At 36.9% G+C, this 23,371-nt stretch overlaps 1 protein-coding gene across 3 annotated transcripts in view; it reads right to left on the bottom strand.

Moving 5' to 3' along the window:
- Positions 1 to 741: 741 nt before the first annotated feature.
- Positions 742 to 23,371, bottom strand: part of PDCD6IP (programmed cell death 6 interacting protein) — a 61,088-nt gene continuing 38,458 nt past the window's right edge. For 2 of the 3 annotated variants that reach the window (XM_027088233.1, XM_027088234.1), the window contains exons 11-18: positions 21,546 to 21,657; positions 20,260 to 20,429; positions 15,295 to 15,543; positions 14,795 to 14,929; positions 13,515 to 13,609; positions 6,582 to 6,705; positions 5,260 to 5,456; positions 742 to 4,360 (exon numbers count right to left, since the gene is read on the bottom strand). In XM_027088233.1, coding sequence (XP_026944034.1) covers positions 4,186 to 4,360; positions 5,260 to 5,456; positions 6,582 to 6,705; positions 13,515 to 13,609; positions 14,795 to 14,929; positions 15,295 to 15,543; positions 20,260 to 20,429; positions 21,546 to 21,657 — 1,257 coding nt within the window. In that variant the 3' untranslated portion in view covers positions 742 to 4,185. Of the gene's footprint in view, positions 4,361 to 5,259; positions 5,476 to 6,581; positions 6,706 to 13,514; positions 13,610 to 14,794; positions 14,930 to 15,294; positions 15,544 to 20,259; positions 20,430 to 21,545; positions 21,658 to 23,371 lie in introns of those variants that run through there. The other variant, XM_027088235.1, reaches the window with a different exon arrangement.

Raw genomic sequence — 23,371 nt, 5'->3', positions numbered from 1 at the left:
GCAGAGCTGCTCAAGTCACTGTCCTAGATTTAGGTTGCAGCTGAACTCCAGTTCATGGGAGGGTCCCTTAGTTCCCCATGTTCTCCCACCCCACATGCCTAGGTTCCCAAGCCCCTCCGTGAGAACTCTACTGTCCAACCCAGATACCAGATAAGTGAAAACAAACAAAAAAGATTTAACTATACCCAATAGTTATGTATCTTAAATGTATATAATAGGGATTCAGACTATAGATTCATTCCTGGAGGTAGCTTGTTCAACTTCAACACACTTCAAAGACATACAAAGCCAACACATTCTCTGATAAATTGTGTATCCTGAGCTACATAGGAGAACAGTTGCATCTGACCTTAAAACATGGGAGAAGTAGGAAGAAAAGAAGAAAATATAAATGTTTTAAAAGACGAACACATTTCACCATCCCCCTTTCCCTGGTCAATTGACTGTGGTAATCTCGCCAAATATTTCCAAAATTTAACCCAAAAATGGCACCTGAAGAAGAGATTACTCATCTGAAAGATCTGGGTCAAATCGTAAGTGATGAAAATCATGGTCCATCCATGATCAATTACAGGGTTGACAGCTGTAAGAAAACATTTAAACAACACCGTCTTCTTGTCTCATGCAGTTAGTCAAAGTGGGTATTTTTTTATTTCCCAACCCACTGTTTGTCAAAGAAATTAGAGAAATATAAAAGCTGAAGCATAAACACTTTAAATAAGAATTCATACTACAAGGAAGTAAGAATCTTTCAACTTTTATTTCTAGGATACATTTCATCCGGAACCTTTTGTTTTCTTTACAATTTCCCCCTAAGAGAAATGAATACAATAAAAATATCATCCAACTACCAGCAATGTTTGTAAGCAGAAAAGAATCTAAAATCTCTGGTGTGATAATATAGGATTTCTTAAAAAATATAAACTTCATACCAGAAATAAAGCCTGAATATTCTCTTTTTCTCTAAAAATATAATTTTTCCTTCTTTGCTCTTCCATGTAAATCTTATAATCAACCATTTAGTTCTAAAGTCTATTTTTAAACTAGTAATGATAATGCTATAGCACTGTTTTTCTCCTACTTTGTATCCTGTTCTGTACTGTGAATCAACTAATAATTGCAGAAGTGTAAAAAAAAAAAAAAACAAAAATAGATGCTGCTAGGTTGTAGCAAGATTTTCCAAGATATCCTGATCATCCAAAAAAAAAAAAAAAATTCCCCATCAGCAAACTGAAGTCTACTTAACAAATTGCATTTTGCCATGTTTATGAAATTAGAAAATGTGTAGAAAAAAGCACTTTTGCAAACTGTAAAGCTCTAATGGAAAATATCTTTTTAATCTTTTTTGATTAGATAGGCTGCTGACTGGTACAGAAAACCAGGGACAGAGGCTCTGTGAAAACTTTTTTTTTTGGTAACTACTTCAATTTGGGGAGAGATTATAAATTGCAAAGAAGTTGGATGCACAGATCTCACAAAGATTGACTGGTTTGCAGTGACATATGACTATTTTTCTTAAATGTAAATAAAGACCAAGAGGCACAGGAGTAGACCAATACTTTACACCAGACTGAGAAGTCAAGCCATCTGTCTCCAACTAGGAATAAGAAATAAGTTAGTTTTTTCCCCACTTCAGACCAGCTCCTTTATGCAGAGCTTCATTACTTATAGTCCATTTTAAAATAGTATTCCAAAGCCTGACATAAATAAATAAAACAAATAGTGTCCCTTCTTTAGTTTAGGAAGATAATCAAAAAGCCTAATTATAAACATAGGTACAACATACCTGAACCAGAGTGATAACTCTCCTACCTCTAAATAAAAAGCATTATCCATAACAACTTTTTAGGGTATTTTGTGGAATACAGGAAGTTAAGCAAAGGATAAAAAAGTTTGGTAACAAAAATAATCCCAGTGAGGGCTTGCTTCTTCTTTGCTAGAATGCAAAACGGACATAAGAGAAACTTCTTTCCATGAGCCACCTTAATGAAACTAGAGTCCTATGAAGACACACCCAGCAATGAAGGGCTGCAGAAATTTGGTCATCTGTACCTAAGACACTAGGTGACCAAAGGAAAGCATCCTCAATCATCTAAAGGATGAGTGAACCAACAAGAGGGAATAGGCCTGGGTTTGCTAACAGAGCTGAACGAGCTGGGTATGCTGAGGAGGCTGCCACGAGGGGCTGTGGAGCCTCCTTCCCTAAAGTTTCTGAACCACCTTCCTGAGCCCTCTGAGAGAACAGAGGAGGCCTAGTCTAGCACAGGGAATGGGCTAAATGGCCTTGTAACTTCTCTGGTGGCCCTCCGATGCACTTACTCTTTTCTTTAGTGCCTTCTTTCCCCAAGAGAATATTCAGGCCAATTTTGTTTTGTTTTGTTTTGTTTTTGCATTAGTGAGAATTATAAACTAGCAATTTGGAATACCCCTAATCTCACTGAGTATCTTACGATAGAAATGATAACTTGAGTAATAATAAGAAGGAACTTAAATGCCATTTACACAAGTCAAACGAGCCCATGTCATATTCTGATGATTCCACATTAATAAAACTTAGCTATGATATGTAAAAAACTATTTTTGCCAAGGTTTTAACTACTGAACTTTAAACCAATTTCAGTATTCCATGTAAAGGTCATTTATGTTGAAGTAACATGCCTTCATGTTTTCTACATACAACAACAAAGATTTTTAAAGATATACATATATTTTAAACCAATTCACTCCCTTTACAATCACACCTTCAGTCCCACATTTAAAATATAAACCCAAACTGTCAAATGAAAACAACAGTGGACCAACTGATAGTTATCATTTAAATGAAACAGTAATTCAAGAGAAGGTTAACATTAAAACTTAGAAAATAAACAGATTCATTGGACATCTACTCATATGCCTGGTATGTTCTGAAATGAACCTCACACAGAACAGACCCCACTGGGATATGAGACAACTCATTCCTTTCTCGCTTTCTCATTCCATGAGGCATGTCTATGCACTCCACTAGGCAAGTCTCACTGAGGTTTATACAGTGATTAGTTTATCCTAACAGCGGAGACTAATATTAAATACACAGCCTATTCCAGAATTGGCATATGCTCCCAACAACTGTTTTGTGCACTCCCTGAATTATAAAATAGTCCAATCTTTTAGGAGCATAAAAATGAAAGGGCTTAGATCTATTCATATACATTGTGCATTAAATGTTAGTAGGTTAAGACAGTAAGGTGAAAAAAAGGAACGGAAGGGTACAGTAAATTTTCTTTAAACAATTCCATTACATTAGACAGCATTGTTAATGACATGTATTTATTTTAACCAGATTATGAAAAAAAGAAAAAAAATTATTACCAGAATTGGTATCAATTTCTTGGAGAAGCTCATAATAAAACATTAAATATACATATTTACTTGTATATTTATTTGAAGAATCTTTGGTAGCAATTGTGTTTCTTCCACATTATAGGATTTTTCAAAATAAATGTCAAAATTAATTTACTAACCAGCATATGAAGGATAAATTATGGTTATTATTCTTTTGGTTTTCCTATAAAATGTACTTGAACCTATTAACCTGCATTAATCATGCACTTAACTCATGATCTGTTTAACTTGTGTACACATAAAATGAGAGACTAATACCAGAAAGAAATTAGACAGGAATGAGAATCAATGACAAAACATAACAATGACAACTGTTCTTAAGGAATTTATTTTTAAATTATAAGATTTACAATGTTTTGATTACGCAAAATAGCATAATGAAAATTAAACCAAATCAATAAACCAAAAGAGAAAGATAACTTAGTTTTCTTGAGTATCAGTACTGAAACCATCATTGTAAGCCTCTGATGTTCCCATCATGTCTTATGTAGAACTAAGTATAATAATTTCAAACGTTTCACTTGTGGGTTTAATTTCTCATTTTCAACTTTTATGAACTGTAATGTAATTTATTTCAAATCCTATTAAACTTAGTCTTTATACTGCAACAGCAGCAAATGGCCCATGTGCAATCAAATGTGGAACTGGGGCACAGCTTCTAGCCGCAGACAGAAATTACACACTGCACTCAGTACATCAGAGTACGTTATATTAACCAGAGCGTAGGGTTTAGTACACTTATTGCACGGTTGGTATTTCTTTCCCTCTGAGCTGAACCAGCTGATCTTCTGAGCTGACACACTACTGCTGTGGATAGTAAGGCTGCTGTGGGGGCTGAGGGAAGGGGTATGAAGGCTGCTGGGGTCCCGGGTACGGAGCCTGTCCAGGGCTCTGGTGATACACTGGCGGATATGGCATATTATACTGGCCGTACGCGTAAGGATTATAGCCCATGGGCATGGGCATTTGGCAATACCTGATGGGAAGAAGAACACAAGAAAGCTGGATTGGTAAATCAAACACTAGAAAATGAAACATACAATAATTATTCTAAAATGAAGTTTTTTCAAGAAAGCCATTCAATGGCAAGAAAAAACAGCTGTTTCAAGGTACTTGCTAGAGAAAAGTGTTCTATCCTGTTATTAATTGAAATGCAAGAAAAAAGTGTTGAATGCTACCCAAAAAATAAGATTGTTGAAGGAAATAAGACTAAATATTCAACTATGAACAAGGAATAAAAACGGAAGCCCTTAAATCTAATGTGGCAATCTAAGTACACTTCTGTTTCACAAGATTCAATGTTCACTGTAAGGCTCATAAATTTACTATTTACAAAGTTTTAACGTTTGGAAGATACAATGTACTTTACTAAGTTTGGAAGACATTTTAAAAGATAGTTAAATGTCTGGATTTTTAAGACTAAAAAAACTATCACAAAGGCAGCTGATCTTTAAGAAAACACATGCCATAATTAGACAGATTTCTATTTAAGAGTTGATCAGAATGCCAAGACATCAAAGTACAGGTATGTAAAGAAGGCTTTATCAACCTTGCTATGCTAAGCTCAGAAAAGGCACCTACCTGTTTGTCACCTAAATAAAGAAGACCAAGGAAACATTCTGAATTCCATACAGAAGAGATATATTTAATATAAACCCAGTATGTAAAAACTAAAATTAAATAAGCCTGGGAAATGGCTATTCAACGACTCAAAAAAAGTGACTATAACTTACTTTTATTTCTACGTGAGCTGACAATGTAGCTTACTCATTCATGACACCTCCATTCAGAGAAGGGGTGAGCTTGTTTTTAAAAGACTAACCAGAGCTAGAAACATTAGCCAATTCATTGGGATATACAAAGTTTCAGCCTTACCCGGGATACCCTGGATAAGTGGGGTATGGAGGTCCCTGGGCCTGCAGAGGGGGAGCTGAACCAGGAGTCTGTGATGGAGCTGGTGCAGTGGTCCCAGTGCTCGCTGGAGCTGGAGCTGGAGCTGGAGCAGTAGCAGGAGTTCGATTTGCTGGAAGCACAGGAGGTGGAGGCCTGGCTGGGGGCTGGGGCTTAGTAGGCTGTAAGAAAACGTCAGCACTGACAAAATGTGTCAGGTTTCTGTCAAACTGCTATCAATCAAAATAAAAGGGCATATGAGAAACTCTAGAATCCAACCAAACATATTTCTAATTCCCATTCTTAAATGTGGGCTTATTACTCCAGAAATGTACTGTAGCTGAAAAGTAATTCTCCAATTTGTGGATACTCCATAGCCACTGCTCTTTCCCTGATGCCTAATATTTAATCATTTACTGTTCACTACTGCTCCCATCAATGGTTAGACATTTGAGGTGGGAGGAAGGAGCAGGTCAGGTACCGTTTATTCCTGTTATCTCTTCCTGGCCCCATGAATTTTCATATGAAAATTTTTAAACACCAGAAAACTTAAAAGACTACTATTATAAACAATCACGTTTACCAATTAAATTAATTATTAACATTTGGCCATCTTTGCTTTATCTATATCCATATATTTATCTATCTATATATTTGCAGAACCATTTTAAAGTTAAGTTGCAAACTTCAGGACACCAGCCCGAAAGACTTCAGCATACCAGTCCTATTATTCTCCTACATAATCACAATACCATTTCACCTGAGAAAATTAATAATTATTTCCTAATATCATTGAGTATCCACTCCACATTCAAGTTTCCCTATTTATCACAAAATCTCTTCTAGGCATTTTTATGAACCAAGATCCAGCTGAGGTTCATGTATTGCATTTGATTATTATGAATCGTTCCTCTCTTTTAATCTAGAATATGCCCCCTGTCTATTTTTTTCTATGACATTTGCTTTTAGAAAAGACCAAGCTAGGTGTCTCACAGAATGTTCCAGTTCTAGACTGTCCAACTGTTCCTAACAGCACAATTTAATTTCTTGTTTTATCACTGTATTTGCTATAAACTGAAAGTTGATTCTAAAGACTTCATTAGATTTAGTTAAACATTTTTAGGCAAGAATCCATGAGTGATGCTGTATTCTTTATACTGCAAAACATCAGAAAGTTGAGGTTGGTCACCTGATCAAAGTGGTGACCACCAGACCTCTACAATGTAAAGTCTGTGTTATCCTTTACAGCAAGCAAGCTGTCAAGAACACGTAAAACTTGCATTTTAAAAATGTGGTTGCTTACTGACCGGCATGGTTCTCGGCGCTGGAGTTGGAGGCATTGGCGTGTGTCCCCCTGCGGGAGAGGACTGATACGCAGGTGTAGGAATTGAAGGAGCACTAGGTTCTCTGGCAATGCTTTGTTGCAAGTCCCTTATTAAAGACAGAAGTGTTAGAAATTAACACAATTTTGAAAACCAACACATACAAAATACCAGATCTTTTTCTTACCTTCTTTTCTTCATGTATGAAACATAGAAAATATACTCAAAACAATGATGGTATTTTAAAATATACTACATTTCTGTTCTTGACTAGAACTAACTGAAATCTTCTTTCTTCCTACTATTGAATAAAATAAAGTTAGTTCTTATTCTGTTTCTGAAGACCAGGGAAAAAGGTAAACTTTTTCAGAGATCATAGTTAGAGCCAGACTAAGGAACATGTCAAACTGAGCAAGTGAGCCTAAGAAACTGCCCTCTCTCTAACAGGAGGTCATCCCCTAGATGAGAAACTCATAACATAATAATCTAATAATTATCAGAAAACTACAACTGTACATAGTTACCTAGCTAATATTTTAATCGCTGTATTGTATCAGTGTTTACAAAAAACAACAACCTATTCAAAACCACTGAGCAAATTTCTTGATGAAAACTTTAAAACCATTGTGCAAATTTCTTGATGAAAGCTTTCTGAAAGATATTCGAAATGTGGCACCGAGATAGTTTATGTTAAAAGATACCTCATAATCTATTATTAAGGTAAATTCATTAAACATAGAGGTTGAAAGGACTATTAAAATACAGTATTAAAAATTCTGTTAATATTTTAAAGTCTCCTCTAACAGTAAATTGGAATCTCACTAAACAAAACCCTAAAGTAAAATACACTCTATGAAATACTTGGTATTGATCAACTTCTCACTGTGCTGATTCACAAGCACAGAGCAGTAAACATGACGTGTCCTGAAATGTCTGCAACAGGACCTACTGTCTTGATGTAACAATTAACAGCAACTCCAAGTCCCCCAGACCACACTTTCACTGTCAAAAACAATCCCAGTTGTAAGATAAATTAGACACTCCACATAGAAAGAAAACTTACACACATTCATCAAGAAATCAAAACTACTTCATAATGTTTGTAAATTTGTAATAAATGCTTACAATATAAACTGTAAGTTTTTAGTCAATATTAAAATTTGAAAAAGGTCAAACTTTGAAACATCTTATATGTGTGTATATATATAACTCACATATAATAAATATAACAATTATATTTAATATTTTACTTATTTATTATAATTATCTTCACAACTACTTAATTAGATTTTGAATACATTTAATCATAAACACAGTATCTAGCCTGTATAATTATAATATATTATAAAGCACATAAGACATAATATTTTTTCCTTTGATAGACTCCAGAGATGGTTGCAGTAAATAACACATTTATAGGACAAATGAGAATTTCCTAGCCACTTACTAATTATATAAATCAAAGCTATTAAATCACAGAGCCATTTCTGTTTGTTTCACAAACTGGGCTTCTCTGCAAGATTGAGTCTGAACAAAGGGTTCTATGGCTAAAAAAAAAAAGGCCAGGGGTACAGATAAAATGTCAAAAATAAAGTTAGACTAGTTGGTGGTACTATAAAAAACATGAAATCCCTATAATTATTTAGATTAATTTAATATAATTTTCTGAAAAGGTAATATATTCACTTGATTCAAAAACTAAAAAGTGACAGGCCACTCGCTATCTACAAATTCTCATTCCACCATTCACTACCACAAACAGACAGCCACTATTTTTTATTTCTTATGAACCTGACCAGAGCTTCCTTATCAGAAATAAACCAATTCAAATGTGTTGGGTTTTTTTTGTGGTACGCAGGCCTCTCACTGTTGTGGCCTCTCCCGTTGCGGAGCACAGGCTCCGGACGCGCAGGCTCCGGACGTGCAGGCTCAGCGGCCATGGCTCATGGGCCCAGCCGCTCTGCGGCATGTGGGATCTTCCCAGACTGGGGCATGAACCCGCGTCCCCTGCATCGGCAGGCGGACTCTCAACCACTGCGCCACCAGGGAAGCCCTGTATTTTTATCTTCTCCGTTTTTACATAAGAAGCATACTTTACACTGTCTGTAACCTTATTTTTTTTTTTACCATTAATTATTTATCTCAGAGATTTTTCTACATGGGTAAATAGAAAACATTCTTTTTTTTTTTTTTAAATAGCTGCATAGTATTTCACTGCACAGATGTAACTTTATTTCGCCAGCCCAACCAGGGATCGAACTCATGCCCCCTGCAGTGGAAGCGCGGAGTCTTAACCACTGGACCACCAGGGAAATCCCTGAAAAATGTTATTTCAGAGTAATTTTAATTCATATTTATTTTATATTGAGCGAAGGTAGGTATTTTTTCATATGCTTAAGAACCACTCATATTTCATCTGCAGAATTTCTGTTCACATCCTTTCCCAATTTTTCTACTGAGTTTTTTCCTCCTCATTAGTATCTAGGAGTTCTTTATAAATTACGTATATTTGCCTTTTGCCCATGAATAAGTTTCAAATATTTTTCCCCAGTTTATTACATTTTGCCTCTTATCATGTTATGATGAACTTTTTTTTTTTATGGCTTCTGGGTTTGAAGTCAGAATTACAAAGACCCTTCCTATTTCAGCTTTACTAAGAAATTCTCTCATATTCTCTCTTCATTTCATTTTATACATTTCAATTATGATCCTTTTGGAACTTATTCTGAGGTAAAAATAACTTGTTTTCTAAATGGCTAAGCACATGTTTCTAACTTCTTCTTACTGATTTAGGATTTTTTTCTTTCACTAAATTCACATATGTATTTGAATCTACTCCTATCTTCTATTCTGTCTTTGGTCTAATCACGTGCCAGTATCACTGTGTTTTAGAGACACTATTACATATTTTAGTATCTGGCAAATTAGTTTCCCCTTACTGTTGTTATTATTCAGTTTTCCTGGCTAATCTTGTTTAACTGTTTTTCTACTTGAGCTTTAGGATCAACTTGTCTAGTTTTACATGAAAATCTGTTGATTCCTTTTTTAATCAAAGTTATGTTGAGGGACTTCCCTGGTGGTCCAGTGGTAAAGAATCCGCCTTCCAATGCAGGGGACGCGGGTTTGATCCCCGGCCAGGGAACTAACATTCCACATGCCACGGGGCAACTAAGCCCGCGCGCCACAACTACTGAGCTTGCGTGCCTCAACAAGAGAGCCTGCATGCCGCAAACTACAGAGCCCATGTGCCACAACGACAGAGCCCACGTGTCCTGGAGCCCCCACACCACAACTACAGAGCCCATGCGCCCTAGAGCCCGAGCACCACAACTAGAGAGAAGCCCAAGTACTGCAACAAAGAGACCACGTGCTGCAACGAAAGATCCCGCATGCCCCAACTAAGACCTGATGCAGCCAAAACAGTTAAAAAGAAAATAAATAAATGAATATTTTAAAAAATTATGTTGAGGGCTTCCCTGGTGGCGCAGTGGTTGAGAATCCGCCTGCCGATGCAGGGGACGTGGGTTCATGCCCCGGTCCGGGAGGATCCCACATGCCGCGGAGCGGCTGGGCCCGTCAGCCATGGCCGCTGAACCTGCACGTCCGGAGCCTGTGCTCCGCAGTGGGGGAGGCCACAACAGTGAGAGGCCCGCGTACCACAAAAAAAAAAAAAAAAAAAAAAATTATGTTGAATACATAAGTTTCTTTAGAACTGACATCTTCATGAAGCTGTCTCATCCTATCTAAGGACATGATACGTCTTTCAGCTTGCTCAAGTCCTCTTTTGTGTCCTTGAATAGTGTTTCAAAGTTTTCTTCATACCGGTCTAATAAATGACAAATTTATTCCTATGTATTTTATCTTCCTTATTGCTATTTTAAGTGAAGTCTTTTCCTCCATTATATCTTCTATGTGTTTATTTGTATGAAGGCTATTGATTTATTTTTAAATATTTATTTATTTATTTATTTGGCTGCACTGTGGGACCTTTCTTTAGTTGCTGCATGTGGGATTCAGCTCCCTGACCAGGGATCGAACCCAGGCCCCCTGCATTGCAAGTGCGGAGTCTTAGTCACTGGACCACCAGGGAAGTCCCAAGGCTATTGATTTCTACAAATTATTTTTATAATCACCTATCTTCAGTAACAATTCCTTTATTATTTGCAGTTTGAGGGTTGATTCTTTTGGGTTTTCAAGATGTGTAATCATAAAGTCTGTAAGTAGTGATCATTTTACCTCCTCCTTTCCAATTTTTCTATCTCTAATTTCTTTTTCTTTTCTAATGGTGTAGTCTGGTACTGCCAATATAGTATTAAATAATAGCATTGATAATGGGCATTTGTCTTTTGGGGAAATGTTTATAGCATTTCTCCATTAACCATGAAGCTGAGTTTTGTGCAGATATAAACAGATAAATAGATCTATTGTATATATACACACATACACATATATTTTCATGTTAAGGAAGTCAATTAATTCCTATTTTGAGTACCAGAATAGTTATTTTCTCATGCTTTTTCCTCATCTATGAAGAGAATCTTTTTCTCCTTAGATGTAAAAATACTGGATCAATCACTGCATTACTGGAATAACCACCCACTCCCCCTTGGTCATGCTTCTTTATTAATATACTGAAGAATATCAATGGCAAGTATTTTATTTAGAAATTTCGCATCCATATTCATAAATGAAACTGGTCTGAAGACTTCTGTTTTAATCTTTGTCAGATTCACTTATCAGTAAAACTAACTTGGAGGGTTTTTTTTTAAACCTCTAGAACCATTTAAAAAGCATTCTAGGGCTTCCCTGGTGGCGCAGTGGTTAAGAATCCGCCTGCCAATGCAGGGGACACGGGTTCAAGCCCTGGTCCGGGAAGATCCCACATGCCGCGGGGCAGCTAAGCCCGTGAGCCACAACTACTGAGCCCACACACCACAACTACTGAAGCCCGCGTGCCTAGAGCCTGTGCTCCGCAACAAGAGAAGCCACCACAATGAGAAGCCCGCATGCAGCAACAAAGACCCAATGCAACCAAAAATAAATTAATTAATTAAAAAAAAAAAATTCTAATTATTTGCTTTTTAAAGGTTTAGTAGAAAAACTGAAAACAACTGGTCCTGCTCTTTCTTGCGGGGTGGAAGAAAGTAGCTCTTAACTTCGTCCACTTCTTCAATGGGAAACTGTTCAAACATGGACAGAGACAAGAATAATGGTCAGGTCATATGAAGGGCTCAAGAAAGGCTCATGAGTATAATAGTCTCTGGGTCCTTCACATTCATTACTAATTGAGCACATGGCTCTGTATACACCTGAAGGACAGGTTGACTGGATATAAAATCTTTGCCTCACATTTGCTTCGAGTTCCAACAAGCAATCATTCCACTCTCTTCTTGCATGCAGTGCTGCCAGCCTGAATTTTTTTCACCTTTTTATAAACTTACCTGATCTTTTTGCCTGACTGCCTTAATAGGATCCTACCATTATCTTTTAAGACTAATAATTTATATGCTGGGGTGTTGACAGTTCTTGTTCATTTCTCCTGACCGTATTATACACCCTTTCAACAAGCCTTATTTTAGGAAAATGTTCTTGAGTAATATCATTAAATATTTGTTCTGTTCACTGTTTTGGTTTTTATTCTTTGAAGGGAATTCAATTTTACATATATTGGATCTCCTCTGCCCACTTTCTCTAATCCTTTTTAATCCTTTCCTTACTCTGGTTTCATTTTCTTTGATTTCTTCTTTTCTACTTTGTGCTCCTGTGTTTTCTTCATCGTCTATCCTCCGTTTTGCTCCTTCCCATTTCATCTTATACGTGTGATGGCTTTGTTCTCTTCCACTTGTTTCCTGAATCCCGACACCTCACGTTTTAGTGCCTCCTGTTTTCTTACCATTTTCCTTGAGTTCTGGCACTTGTTTGTGGTGATCCTTAATGATTGTTTCCTAGCCTTTTTTTTTTTTTTAATTCATGGTAAATTTTTTATCTGTTCTGTGACGACATTATTCTGGTGAATGTTCTTCATCTATTAGGTTTAGTAAAATTTTGTTCTGTTTCTCACCTCAATGAATATAGTATATTTGTATCGATGCTGTGTCAACTCTCTATTCATTACTCCACATGGAATGAGTCCTATGTTACTCGCCCAGCTTTCCCAGTAGGCCCCTGCAGAAAGTGACTTTGCTGACATTTTCTGAGCTATAAACCCTCTCTCCCTCATGTTCTATGCCTCTAGCTTCATGTAAGGAATCTATTTGCCACTTCAAAGTAAACTGCTTATGTTTATTGCCATTTCCTAAGATCTGTTACCCTGAGCTATTCTATCACTTCTGTGACATCACTGTTCTTCCTACATCTAGAGTTTCCACTCCTTTTCACCCTTTTGTTCTCAGATCATGCAGTTGTTTCCTTGCTGCTTTGTAAAACACCATGGAGGGGACTTCCCTCGTGGTGCAGTGGTTAAGAATCCACCTGCCAATGCAGGGGACACGGGTTTGATCCCTGATCCAGGAAGATCCCATATGCCACGGAGCAACTAAGCCCGTGCACCACAACTACTGAGCCTGCGCTCTAGAGCCTGCAAGCCACAACTACTGAGTCCACACGCCACAACTACTTAAGCCCGCATGCCAAGAACCCATGCTCCACAACAAGAGAAGCCACCCCTCGCCACAACTAGAAAAAGCCCGCGTGCGGCAACAAAGACCCAACACAGCCAAGAATAAAAAATAAATAAATATATAAAAAAGCAAATAAACAAACAAACACCATGGAGGAAAGGAAAGAAACTGCCAACTCACACTGCCAACTCACCACAAAAGTCTCCACATATGATTTTTTTAAAAGAGGTAGCAAGAATATTTTTTTTTTAAAGAAAAATACTTCAAAAGTACAATTTAATACACAAAATAAACTTACTTTAAGAGTTCATCCCTCTCTGTCTTCCGTGCAAACACTATATCACTGCATTTGTTCTGGAACCTGATGAGTATTTCAGTCAGCTCATTGTAAAACTACAAGTAAAGAACAAACACAAGTGATAAACCGGAACAATTTTTAATCTAAGAGGAACACAATCTAAAGCTCCTTTGTCAATAACAGTTAAAGCTAAAGAGCTAAAATCCTATGCATGAGAGACAGTCATACCACTTAAGTCCAGTAACTTAATATTAAATATGACCTAAGATTCCCTAAGAAAATAAAAATAATAAAATCATCGTTAGAAAGCACTGCCACCAAAAATTAAGTGGCAACAAGTTAAAAGTTTCATGATCGTAAACAAGTTCCCAATTCCTAGAGAAAAGTCAACTTCTTAATAAACACTCTAAACCTATTTAAGTGGAAGTATTAGATCTGCACATTCACTTCAGAAATGCAGGCATCATTTCAGAAACCCTCAGAAGAATTTGCAAAGGCACTCTGGTGAGTTTTCTCAGCTTATCTATTTCAACAAAGCATTTTAAACCGAATTAAAATGGCATTTTACTATCCTCTCTCTTTGGAAGGCTTTGGCAGTATTTCTATGCTCTCTTCAGAGGGTTTTACATTATATCTACCGTATTTGCATCAAGATAACTTTATTAAGTGATCATTATGGAGTTAAAGGTACCAAAAGGAATTATGTATTTGAAAAACTTAAAAATCACTTGTTCCCTCAAAAGCAAAGTAATTGGTAAAAACAAATATAAGCATTTCCCTAAAATATCTAAAGGAAAGGCAAGAAAATACTTAAACATATTTAGTAAGCACTCTGAGTCATAAGCAGATCACAAATCTATCATAATCCACACCACCAGCACAGAATATAAAAGCCATACACACCCCCTTCCCCACCACATATCGGCTTTCACTACTACTCCTCTTCCCTCATAATTCACTCAGATTGGCCAACTTTCTACCCCCCAACAAAGTGTCACTGATCTTTTGACCTCTCTGTGCTAATTCCTGCTACCTGAAAGGAATGCCTACACATCCTCTTTCTGCCTGGTGAAATATAAAATTCATTCTGCAAAGTTCCCATGAAATACTCCCACCTTCATTAAGCTTTCTCCCATTTATACCAAAGCTCTCAGGAGCCAAAGTCATTAAAGCTAAGAAATTCAAGACAGAATGATTTGGTCCAACTGGTAATACCAATTAACTTCCCCAACTCACATCCACACTGGTTAGTTAGCTCTTGTTTCTTTTGTGCTTCATACCTTTGTGCCCTCCTTCAAATTAGCTACAAGTTCAACAAAGTTGTCATACGCAGTGGCTAAATTCTTCAAAACTTCTTCTCTTAAATTAGCTTCATTGTTAGACTGTTTCATTTTTGAAAATTCCTGGTGTGAGACCTTATTAAAAGAAAGATTTATGCAGTTACACTTATTTATCAAGTTACTATAGCTCATAACATTTGTACTGATACTTCCCCAACTATGAAAATCATATATGATTTCCTGCAGCTATTACAAGATATTTACCTAGTTATTACTAGATATTTACCTAATATATTCCTTTTGGAGTAACACAGTACTTTACAGCTTTCCTTAAGTAAAAAATACCACAAATTCAGTGGGCATGAAAATATAACCAATAACGTTTACAGATTTCTATTAATATGTAACATTTGCAAAAAACACAATCCTAATTGGATACAGATTTAGTCCAGGTTTATCCTTCCTGTAATTTTTTTAATAAAAATCTTATTAAACTTTACCTGAATATTTTTAAGAAGTTCTTCTTGTTTCTTTAGAGATTCTTGGACTTTAGTTGTAAGACCCCCATAGATTCGATCCAGTTCAGTAACAGAAATAGCTTCTTCATTTATCACACCATCTTGAGCCAGAGCAGTCAAAAATTTGCTCGTCATGTCAAAATTCACTGATTTCAGGTCATTCTCCAGCCCCTCTCTTTCCTTCTTTACTTCATCAAGATTTGTCAGTAAGGATTTTAAGACATTTACAACCTAAACAATTTAAGAAACTTAGTTTAACTGCCCAAAAAACAGAAGCCAATTTCAAGAAAGGAATTATATACAAAGGTTCACCAGGGTCAGGGAGAGACGATCTCTCAGAGAGCCAAGTATAAATTGTACATCAGGTTTATTTAGATACAGACATTGCTGTACCTTTAGTGGATTCAGATTGCAATAGCAGCAGCAATAATGATAACAGATCTACTGAACATCTATTATGTGCCAGGCACTGTCCTAAACACTTTACAAATATAATTTAATGTATTCCTTACAATACCCTATAGGGTATATATTTATTACCTCTATTCCACAGATGGAGAAATTGCGTCCCAGAAAAATTAAGTTAACATGCCTAAGGTTACACAGCTACTAAAAGGAGCAGAGGTGAAATCTGAGACCTAAGCCTGCCTAACTCCAAATCAATCTCTTAACCTTGCTACACTACACTGCATCCTTGTCACGAGGTAGAGGAAAGTATATATATATATATTTTTAAATATTTATTTAATTTTATTTATTTATTTATTATTTGGCTGCATCGGGTCTTAGTTGCAGCATGTGGGATCTTCACTGCAGCACACAGGATTCACTCTAGTTGTGGTGTGTGGGTTTTCTCTCTCTAGCTGTGGCAGGTGGGCTCCAGAGTGAGTGGGCTCTGTAGTTTGCAGCACACGGGCGCTCTAGTTGAAGCGCGCGGGCTTAGTTGCCCCGCAGCATGTGGGATCTTAGTTCCCTGACCAGGGATTGAACCCATGTCCTCTGCATTGGAAGGCGGATTCTTTACCACTGGACTACTAGGGAAGTCCCCAGAAGGTATGTTTTTGTCAAGTAAAGAGATACCCTATTTTGCCGACCTAGCGAGACTGAGAGAGAGAGAGACATGGAGACAGAAACAGAGATACGGATATACACGGAGAGAGCACTCGAGACAGACAGACAGACAGAAAGCTATAAGCTGTATGTTTCTTTTATATCCTGGGAGAGAAAGAGCGGGCGGGTTCTGTATCTCTCTTCGCATCATGAGTTCTGCCTCTTACTCGGTCCAGGCAGTCTCTAACACCCACGTGATTCATAAACACCCCGTTGTAGTAACAGTGTTAGAGTGTTCAAGCGCCCTCTAAGGCCACACATGAGCTGCCCCCTTTCACTCACATCTCTTCACACTTCTCCTAGGACCAGAAGGGAGAACAGCAACCCCAAGCCCTCTATTCTGCTTGCCCCAGGGATGCTTATAGAAAGAAAGTGGGGAAAGACAAAGGAAGAAGGGGCCGTCCATGAACCCCATCTACACCTCTGTCTGTCTTCTTACCAGCAGCACTTCCAGCTCCAAAGGATCTGCTCACCTACTGCCTGTTTCTAAGAAGCTCTGTCCGGCTCTTCAGTCCACGGCCTTAGTTAGCTCCCTAACAAGAGGGTCCAGAGCGACCTTCCCATGTGAAAACCAAAGCCCTGAGGAAAAGTCTCAAGTTTCTTCTACATTTTGGCCTCTGTTACCACCATATCTCCTAAGTGTCCTTCCTATCTTAAATTCACTCTCTTAACATGCAGAGCAGTGCAAAGAAATGGTCTTAGAGGTCCAAGAAGCATCAAACCACAGACACTCTTAAAAGGAAGGAAGAGGAGAAAGAATCATACCTGGATGGACATGGCAAAGTCTATTAAAGGGATCTAGTAGAATTTGATGTTAGACAAAGTGGAGCAAAGTCTTGCTTCCAAATGACTTCCAGGACATATTGTTAAATGAAAAAAGGTACAAAAGCGTTATGTATGGTATGTCGCATTTTGAGTGAGAAGGGAAATCAGAATATAAAGCTATACACACACATAATATATGATATGTATCTGTGTGCATATGTATTTTTCACAAAAATAAAAGCACTAAGCACAAACCAAAAACTAATGAATATTGTTACTTACATAGAGCAGATGGGAAGAAGGTAGAAAGAAAAGGGGTGAGATTTCTCTGCATGAACCTTTTGAATCATGAACATTCTTTTACATATCCAAAACACAAAATTAAATCAAATCGTGAATACAGAAACAAATGAAACTAGTTGTCTAGCAAAGTGAAATATGATGACATAGAAAAAAAAACTTCAACTCTGACTACACTCCCTTAGTGAATATAATGGGCTTAGTTACTGTGTAACCAAGGGCAGTTTACCCGGAAAACTCAATTTTCTCATCTGCAAAGCAAGAATAATAATAGTACCTATATGCCAGGACTGTTGTAAAGACTGAAATAATCCATATAAAGTGCTCAATGTAATTTCTAACATAGGCTAAGTGTTCAGTCAGTAGTAGCCATTATCATTAACTGTTAGTTAGGTTTCATGGTTTAACTCTATACTTCAGGTGCATTGTGGACTAAAGAGGCTTAGGCATCTGAGCACTCAGACAAGAACAGAGTAACAAGAAGGAACAGACCAAGAATTAAGTATCCCTTATTTTGCTGAATTATAACTATTTCTGTAACTATGTGACACATTTTGTATTGGGGGTATGTAACAGCATATAAATTTGAAAAGGCTGCAATAGTTTTATCTGTTGGCATATTTAAACTGATAACGGAAACTCAACCATGACTATGACCCTATGTGAAGGTTGCTTGGCTATTAGGAGAGTAAGAAAGGTCATTTTCCTCTATATATAAGTTATGTCTAACGAAAGTTAGAAAATGTTTAAGTAGCCAAGTGAAATAAAGCTGGGGGAGAAATAGGAATATGCAGAATTGGTCTTAAAAAATAGTCTAGTAAACAAAGCTGAAAGTCAGGAACACTATTATCTTGAAATAGATGACTGTCTCTTACAGTATAAAAACGAAGATCCTCTAAGTACCTAAAACCAGATGCCCAAACAGAACAAAGACAAATAACTAGTTAGTTGGCCTGTTCATAATGAAAGAAAAAAACAGTCCTACCTGTTATGCTTGGACCTCTTAATAAAACATGTACTTTGTATCACTTTAATAATCAGCAATTCAAATGCTTGAGTTTTTCTCATAAAAACTCTGGCTAATGTGTCACCAACTACGATGACAACTATCTGAAATAGCTTTAATAAACACATGATGTTTGCCCTTTCTGATAAAGGCACATGATGAATGAATATTTAGAACACTGAAAATTGTTGATTACCTCTATGCAGAAAATCTAGTTTCAGTAAAATAACTTCATATTGACTATAAAAGTTTTCTTCCCCTATGTAATACCACTGTGAATTAACAAAGCAGCTATTACTGAATAAAATAACATATCAGTATATGCTCATTCTGATTTTGCTTAGCAAGAACCATTTTTGCTTTTCTATAGAAAGCAGGAGAATAAAAGGACAAAAGCCCTATAAGTTCTGAGTCATGCATGTGACACTAAAAAGAAAAAACGAAGATACTAAACAGATGTTTTTTTCTAAAATAAAAAGGGGCCAGAAAGTGTTGCTGTTCTATGGATCTGCAGGCTCTGTTCTTCACAAGTTAATCTTCTAACCACCTTCCTTTTCTCCCCCACGTCCTCAAAGCATCTAACTGACAGTCACTGTTCCCTCAGGCACCCCTGCCTTGAGACGCAGGCTCTGTGCCCATCCACCAGCGCCGTCTTCTCTTCACTTCGGGGGCTGCTTCCACAGAACCTCAGAAACTGCTCTGGACACACCCACTCACTCAATCTTCTCGGATCCTACACATGTCCACGTTCCTGCCTGTCTACTGTTCTCATAAAGTGCCAATTTCTTAAGCCTCCTAAGCTTAAGGAGCTCCAAATGCTGAAACATAACTACTTCGTCACCTAAATTCTCACAGTATAGTTGCGACACTTTTCAATTTCTACCCTGTATTACAGTAATCCTTGTATACGTCTCATCTTCCACACTGGATCGTGAATTGAAGGTAAAGGCTGGTTATTATGTGCATCTAGCATAGTGCCTTACACAGTAGCTATCCATTAAGTCTTGGCTGAGTAAATACATGAAATGTTTCTGTGCAAAGACAAATAAGGAATGATAGTGATAACTTCTGAGAACTACTATTCCAGGAAATTCACCTTTTTCAAGAAGTTTTCAGCGCTATCTCTTGCCCTTTGGCTTATTTTCCTGTGTGCTTCGGGTCTCCTCTTATCCTCCTACACAACTTCACAGTGTTCAGCCCACACTCCCCTTTTGGGACTTAGCGAATCACACGCCCCACTACTGATTTTCTCCTTCCTGTCACCAGCAGAAATGTCATGATGACGTTATCCATTTATTAGATTAACAAGCACACCTTGACAACTTTCCCTTCAGAGGTACTCCCAGTGGAATATGGTGGAAAGTGGTATAGAATGATGTAAGAAACAAAGAATCTGTGGTCAGAAGAGTATCTGGCCAATCCAGTCCTTCCACTTCAAGGAAGTTCCTATACTTCCAAGCCTCTCCCTTTTATAAAATTTGAATTAAACCTGTGAACAGGTTTATGAGGTACCTAGAATACAGTACCCAGTTCATAGGAGGCATTCAATAAATGGAAATTATTACTACAGGACAGTAGTATTATTAATATAATTACTTTTTACACGGTGTATATATCATGCTACTCTAAAAACAACCACCTCAATGTACATCAGCATTTTTAAAAAGATGCCAGTAAGAAAAAAAATTGGTAATTCATTGTATATAATGACTTGAACATAGTTTTCATAAGCAAATGATCACCCACATCAAAATGCATGTCCTCACCTCGCTGCCCTGCATGGTCTTCGCTGGGTTAGCAGACGGGATGGCAGCATTCAGCTCCAGCTCCGGCTTACACAGAAGTGCAATGGTGTCCCGGTGAGCCTGGTAACGCTCTTTCACCTGTCCATCTGCTTGCACAGCTTTATCCAAAACAGTTCTGAAGTTGCTTCCCTCTGTGGAGGGAAAAAAAAAAAAAAATGTTACCAGAGCACAGTACTGATTTTAACAGTAATGTATATGAGCTGGTTGTACTTTTAATTATGTTCTCCAACTTTACTTGTTTCCCCCTTCGATAAGTCCCAATTCACTAGATAACAGAAACTGAGCTCCTATTAGTCTTTGCATTTTCTGTTTTGGAAAAATGACAAAATCAATTATAAAGCAAAAGCACAGTTATACCTTAAAATACATTTGCAGTTACTGTCCACCAAATAAAAGCCAATCGACATTAGTCTAATCTTTTCCTACAACTTGTGAATATAGAAAGATAACATTTACTCCAAAAATTGTCACAACTTATTTCAAAAGTATTCCTCTCTCAAAGGATCACTCCTTAAATCTGACTTAAAAGAAAGGCGGATATATTTTTAGAAAAATCTCAATAGTATTAATTACTTTTACAGAGAAATAAAACAAGTCTAGACATCATTTATCTTAACAAGCACAAAATCTTAATATTCAAAGTCTTAAAAATAACAATTTGGGGCTTCTCTGGTGGTGCAGTGGTTGAGAGTCCGCCTGTCGATGCAGGGGACGTGGGTTTGTGCCCCAGTCCGGGAGGATCCCACATGCTGCGGAGCGGCTGGGCCCGTGAGCCATGGCCGCTGAGCCTGCGCGTCCGGAGCCTGTGCTCCGCAGCGGGAGAGGCCACAACGGTGAGAGGCCCGCGTACCGCAAAAAAAAATAAAAAAATAGTAACAATTTGGTTTCAGGTTAACTGTTAAAACTCATCTTTTACTATCCACTACTAAGTGAAATGAAATTACAAAACCATATATATAATATCATATCATTTATGTTTTTAAAATATGCATAGAGCTTGGAATAGGAAAAGAGTATTACAGGATCATTTTAATTTTTACTTTCTTAAGAATTCGAACTTCTCATAATGAACGTTGATTACCTTTGTTATTTTTTGTCTTACACGGAACTGAAGAAAAACACCTGGATTTTCATAATAGCAGTTTCAATAAAAACACGTTTACATCAGAGCCTACTTCAATCAAGCAAAAAACGTAGATCCAAACTGAGAACTTACTCAAGTCAAAGTCATTTATGCACATTCTTACCTGCTCTTAAGGGCTTATAGAGTTCATTGGATGGCGTCCTTTGCCAGCGTTCCTTGAATTTTGCTCTTAAATCATTGTCAGTTGTTTCTTCTTCATCCAACAGTCTTAATGACTTTTAAAAAGAAGGTAAAGCAACAATGAAATATTTCTGGTGTAAAAAATTTAAAACAGTTTTTAAATGATCATACTCAATACAGGTGAGAATTAGTGAGCTCCTACAGTACTGGTTAGAATATAAATTAGTACAATAATTTCTGCTGCAGAAACCCAAGTTATATTTAACAAAAAATCTTGTAAAAATTTAAGACTAGGTTAGCCATTACCTTACTCAGTAAAATTAAGAAGACTAAGAGATTATGCACATCCATGTACCAAGACTACTTTGAACAAAGATGTTTTTAAGATGAAAACAAATAGAAAGCCTTTAGACCACTGAAGCCATAAACAAAACAGAGAAAACTGATTAATTCATGAAAATAAAAGATTTAGACTTCACTCCCAATACAACAAACTGAAAATTAACATACAAAAAATGCCTTTCTAATGCACAGCTGAGAGGACAGGATAGTAGAGCGCCTGAAACACAAGTGCTAATCCACCAATGGACACAAGTGCTAGAGTCAATGGTATCTGCTAATTCCTGATAGCTTAGAGCAGAGGTCTGCAAACTTTTGTGTCAAACATTAGGGTAAATATTTTAGGCTCTATGGACTATAGTTTCTGTCAAATATTCTTCTCCTTTTTTTTTTTTACAATTCTCTAGAAGTGGTAAAAATCATCCTTAACTAGTGAACCATATAAAAACGCCACAAGGTAGAACTGGCCTACTGTCCCTAGTTCACCTCCTACACATTCTCTAATGGCTTAGAGTGTGAATTTAACAGAACATGAATAGGAGACAAGAAACACAGGTGGAGTTAATAAGAGGAGGAGGTTAGATCAAGGGCACGATCTTCCCTCAAACTGGGTCACTTCCAAATGGGTGACACTCGGTGGACAAATTTTTAAAAAGGAAAACTGCCCAAGAGAAGGGAACTTAGAACTGAAAATCATAAAACCTGTGTGACACAAAGTCCTAAGATGAATTTCAGAGTAAAAGATTAACCACAAAGAAAAAAAAAGAGAGAAAAAACCCTCCAAATTAACAGTCTTAAAATACAGGAACACACCAAAACAAAACAAAAACAAAACAAAAAACACTGAAATAAGAGGAACAAACCACAATTAGCAAAAAATCAGCAAAAATAACAAATCATGAAACCAAACCACAAAGACCACAGATACTAAGATGATAAAATAAAGAAAATAAAATAAATATATTTACTACATTTAGAATAAGAGATAAAAGTATGACAGGAGAAAGAGAATGAGAAGAATTGAAAAAGAACCAAATAAAATTTCTGGAAATGAAAAAAATAAAATGAAAAAGTTAGGAAGTTAATGGATAGTTAAAAACTGCTGAGATATAACTGAAGAGAACAAGTGAACTGTAAGACTGACCAGAAGAAATCACACAAGATGAAGCACAGAGCAACAGAAAATACAAGTGGTTAGAAGACCTGGAAAATAAAGGGAGAAGATTCAACATCAGAGATCCAGAAAGAGATAATAATGAGAATAGGGAAAAAGCAATATTGAAAGAAGTGAAAACTAAGAACTTTCTGGGATGGATGAAAGACACAACTCCTCAAATTCACTGGATCCAACAGAATATCAAGCAATTTAAATGAAAATAAACCCACACCCAGACACATAATAATGAACTTTAAAGAAGAAAAATAAGTGTACAACTTCCTTGCTGTTAAAAAGAAAAGAAAAAAGAAAGA

This window comes from Aethalodelphis obliquidens, unplaced genomic scaffold, assembly GCF_003676395.1.
Source record: "Aethalodelphis obliquidens isolate GAN/ISIS:26980383/991018 unplaced genomic scaffold, ASM367639v1 scaffold62, whole genome shotgun sequence".
In the NCBI taxonomy this organism is placed as follows: Eukaryota; Metazoa; Chordata; class Mammalia; order Artiodactyla; family Delphinidae; genus Aethalodelphis; species Aethalodelphis obliquidens.
This window is presented reverse-complemented; position numbering and strand designations above follow the sequence as displayed.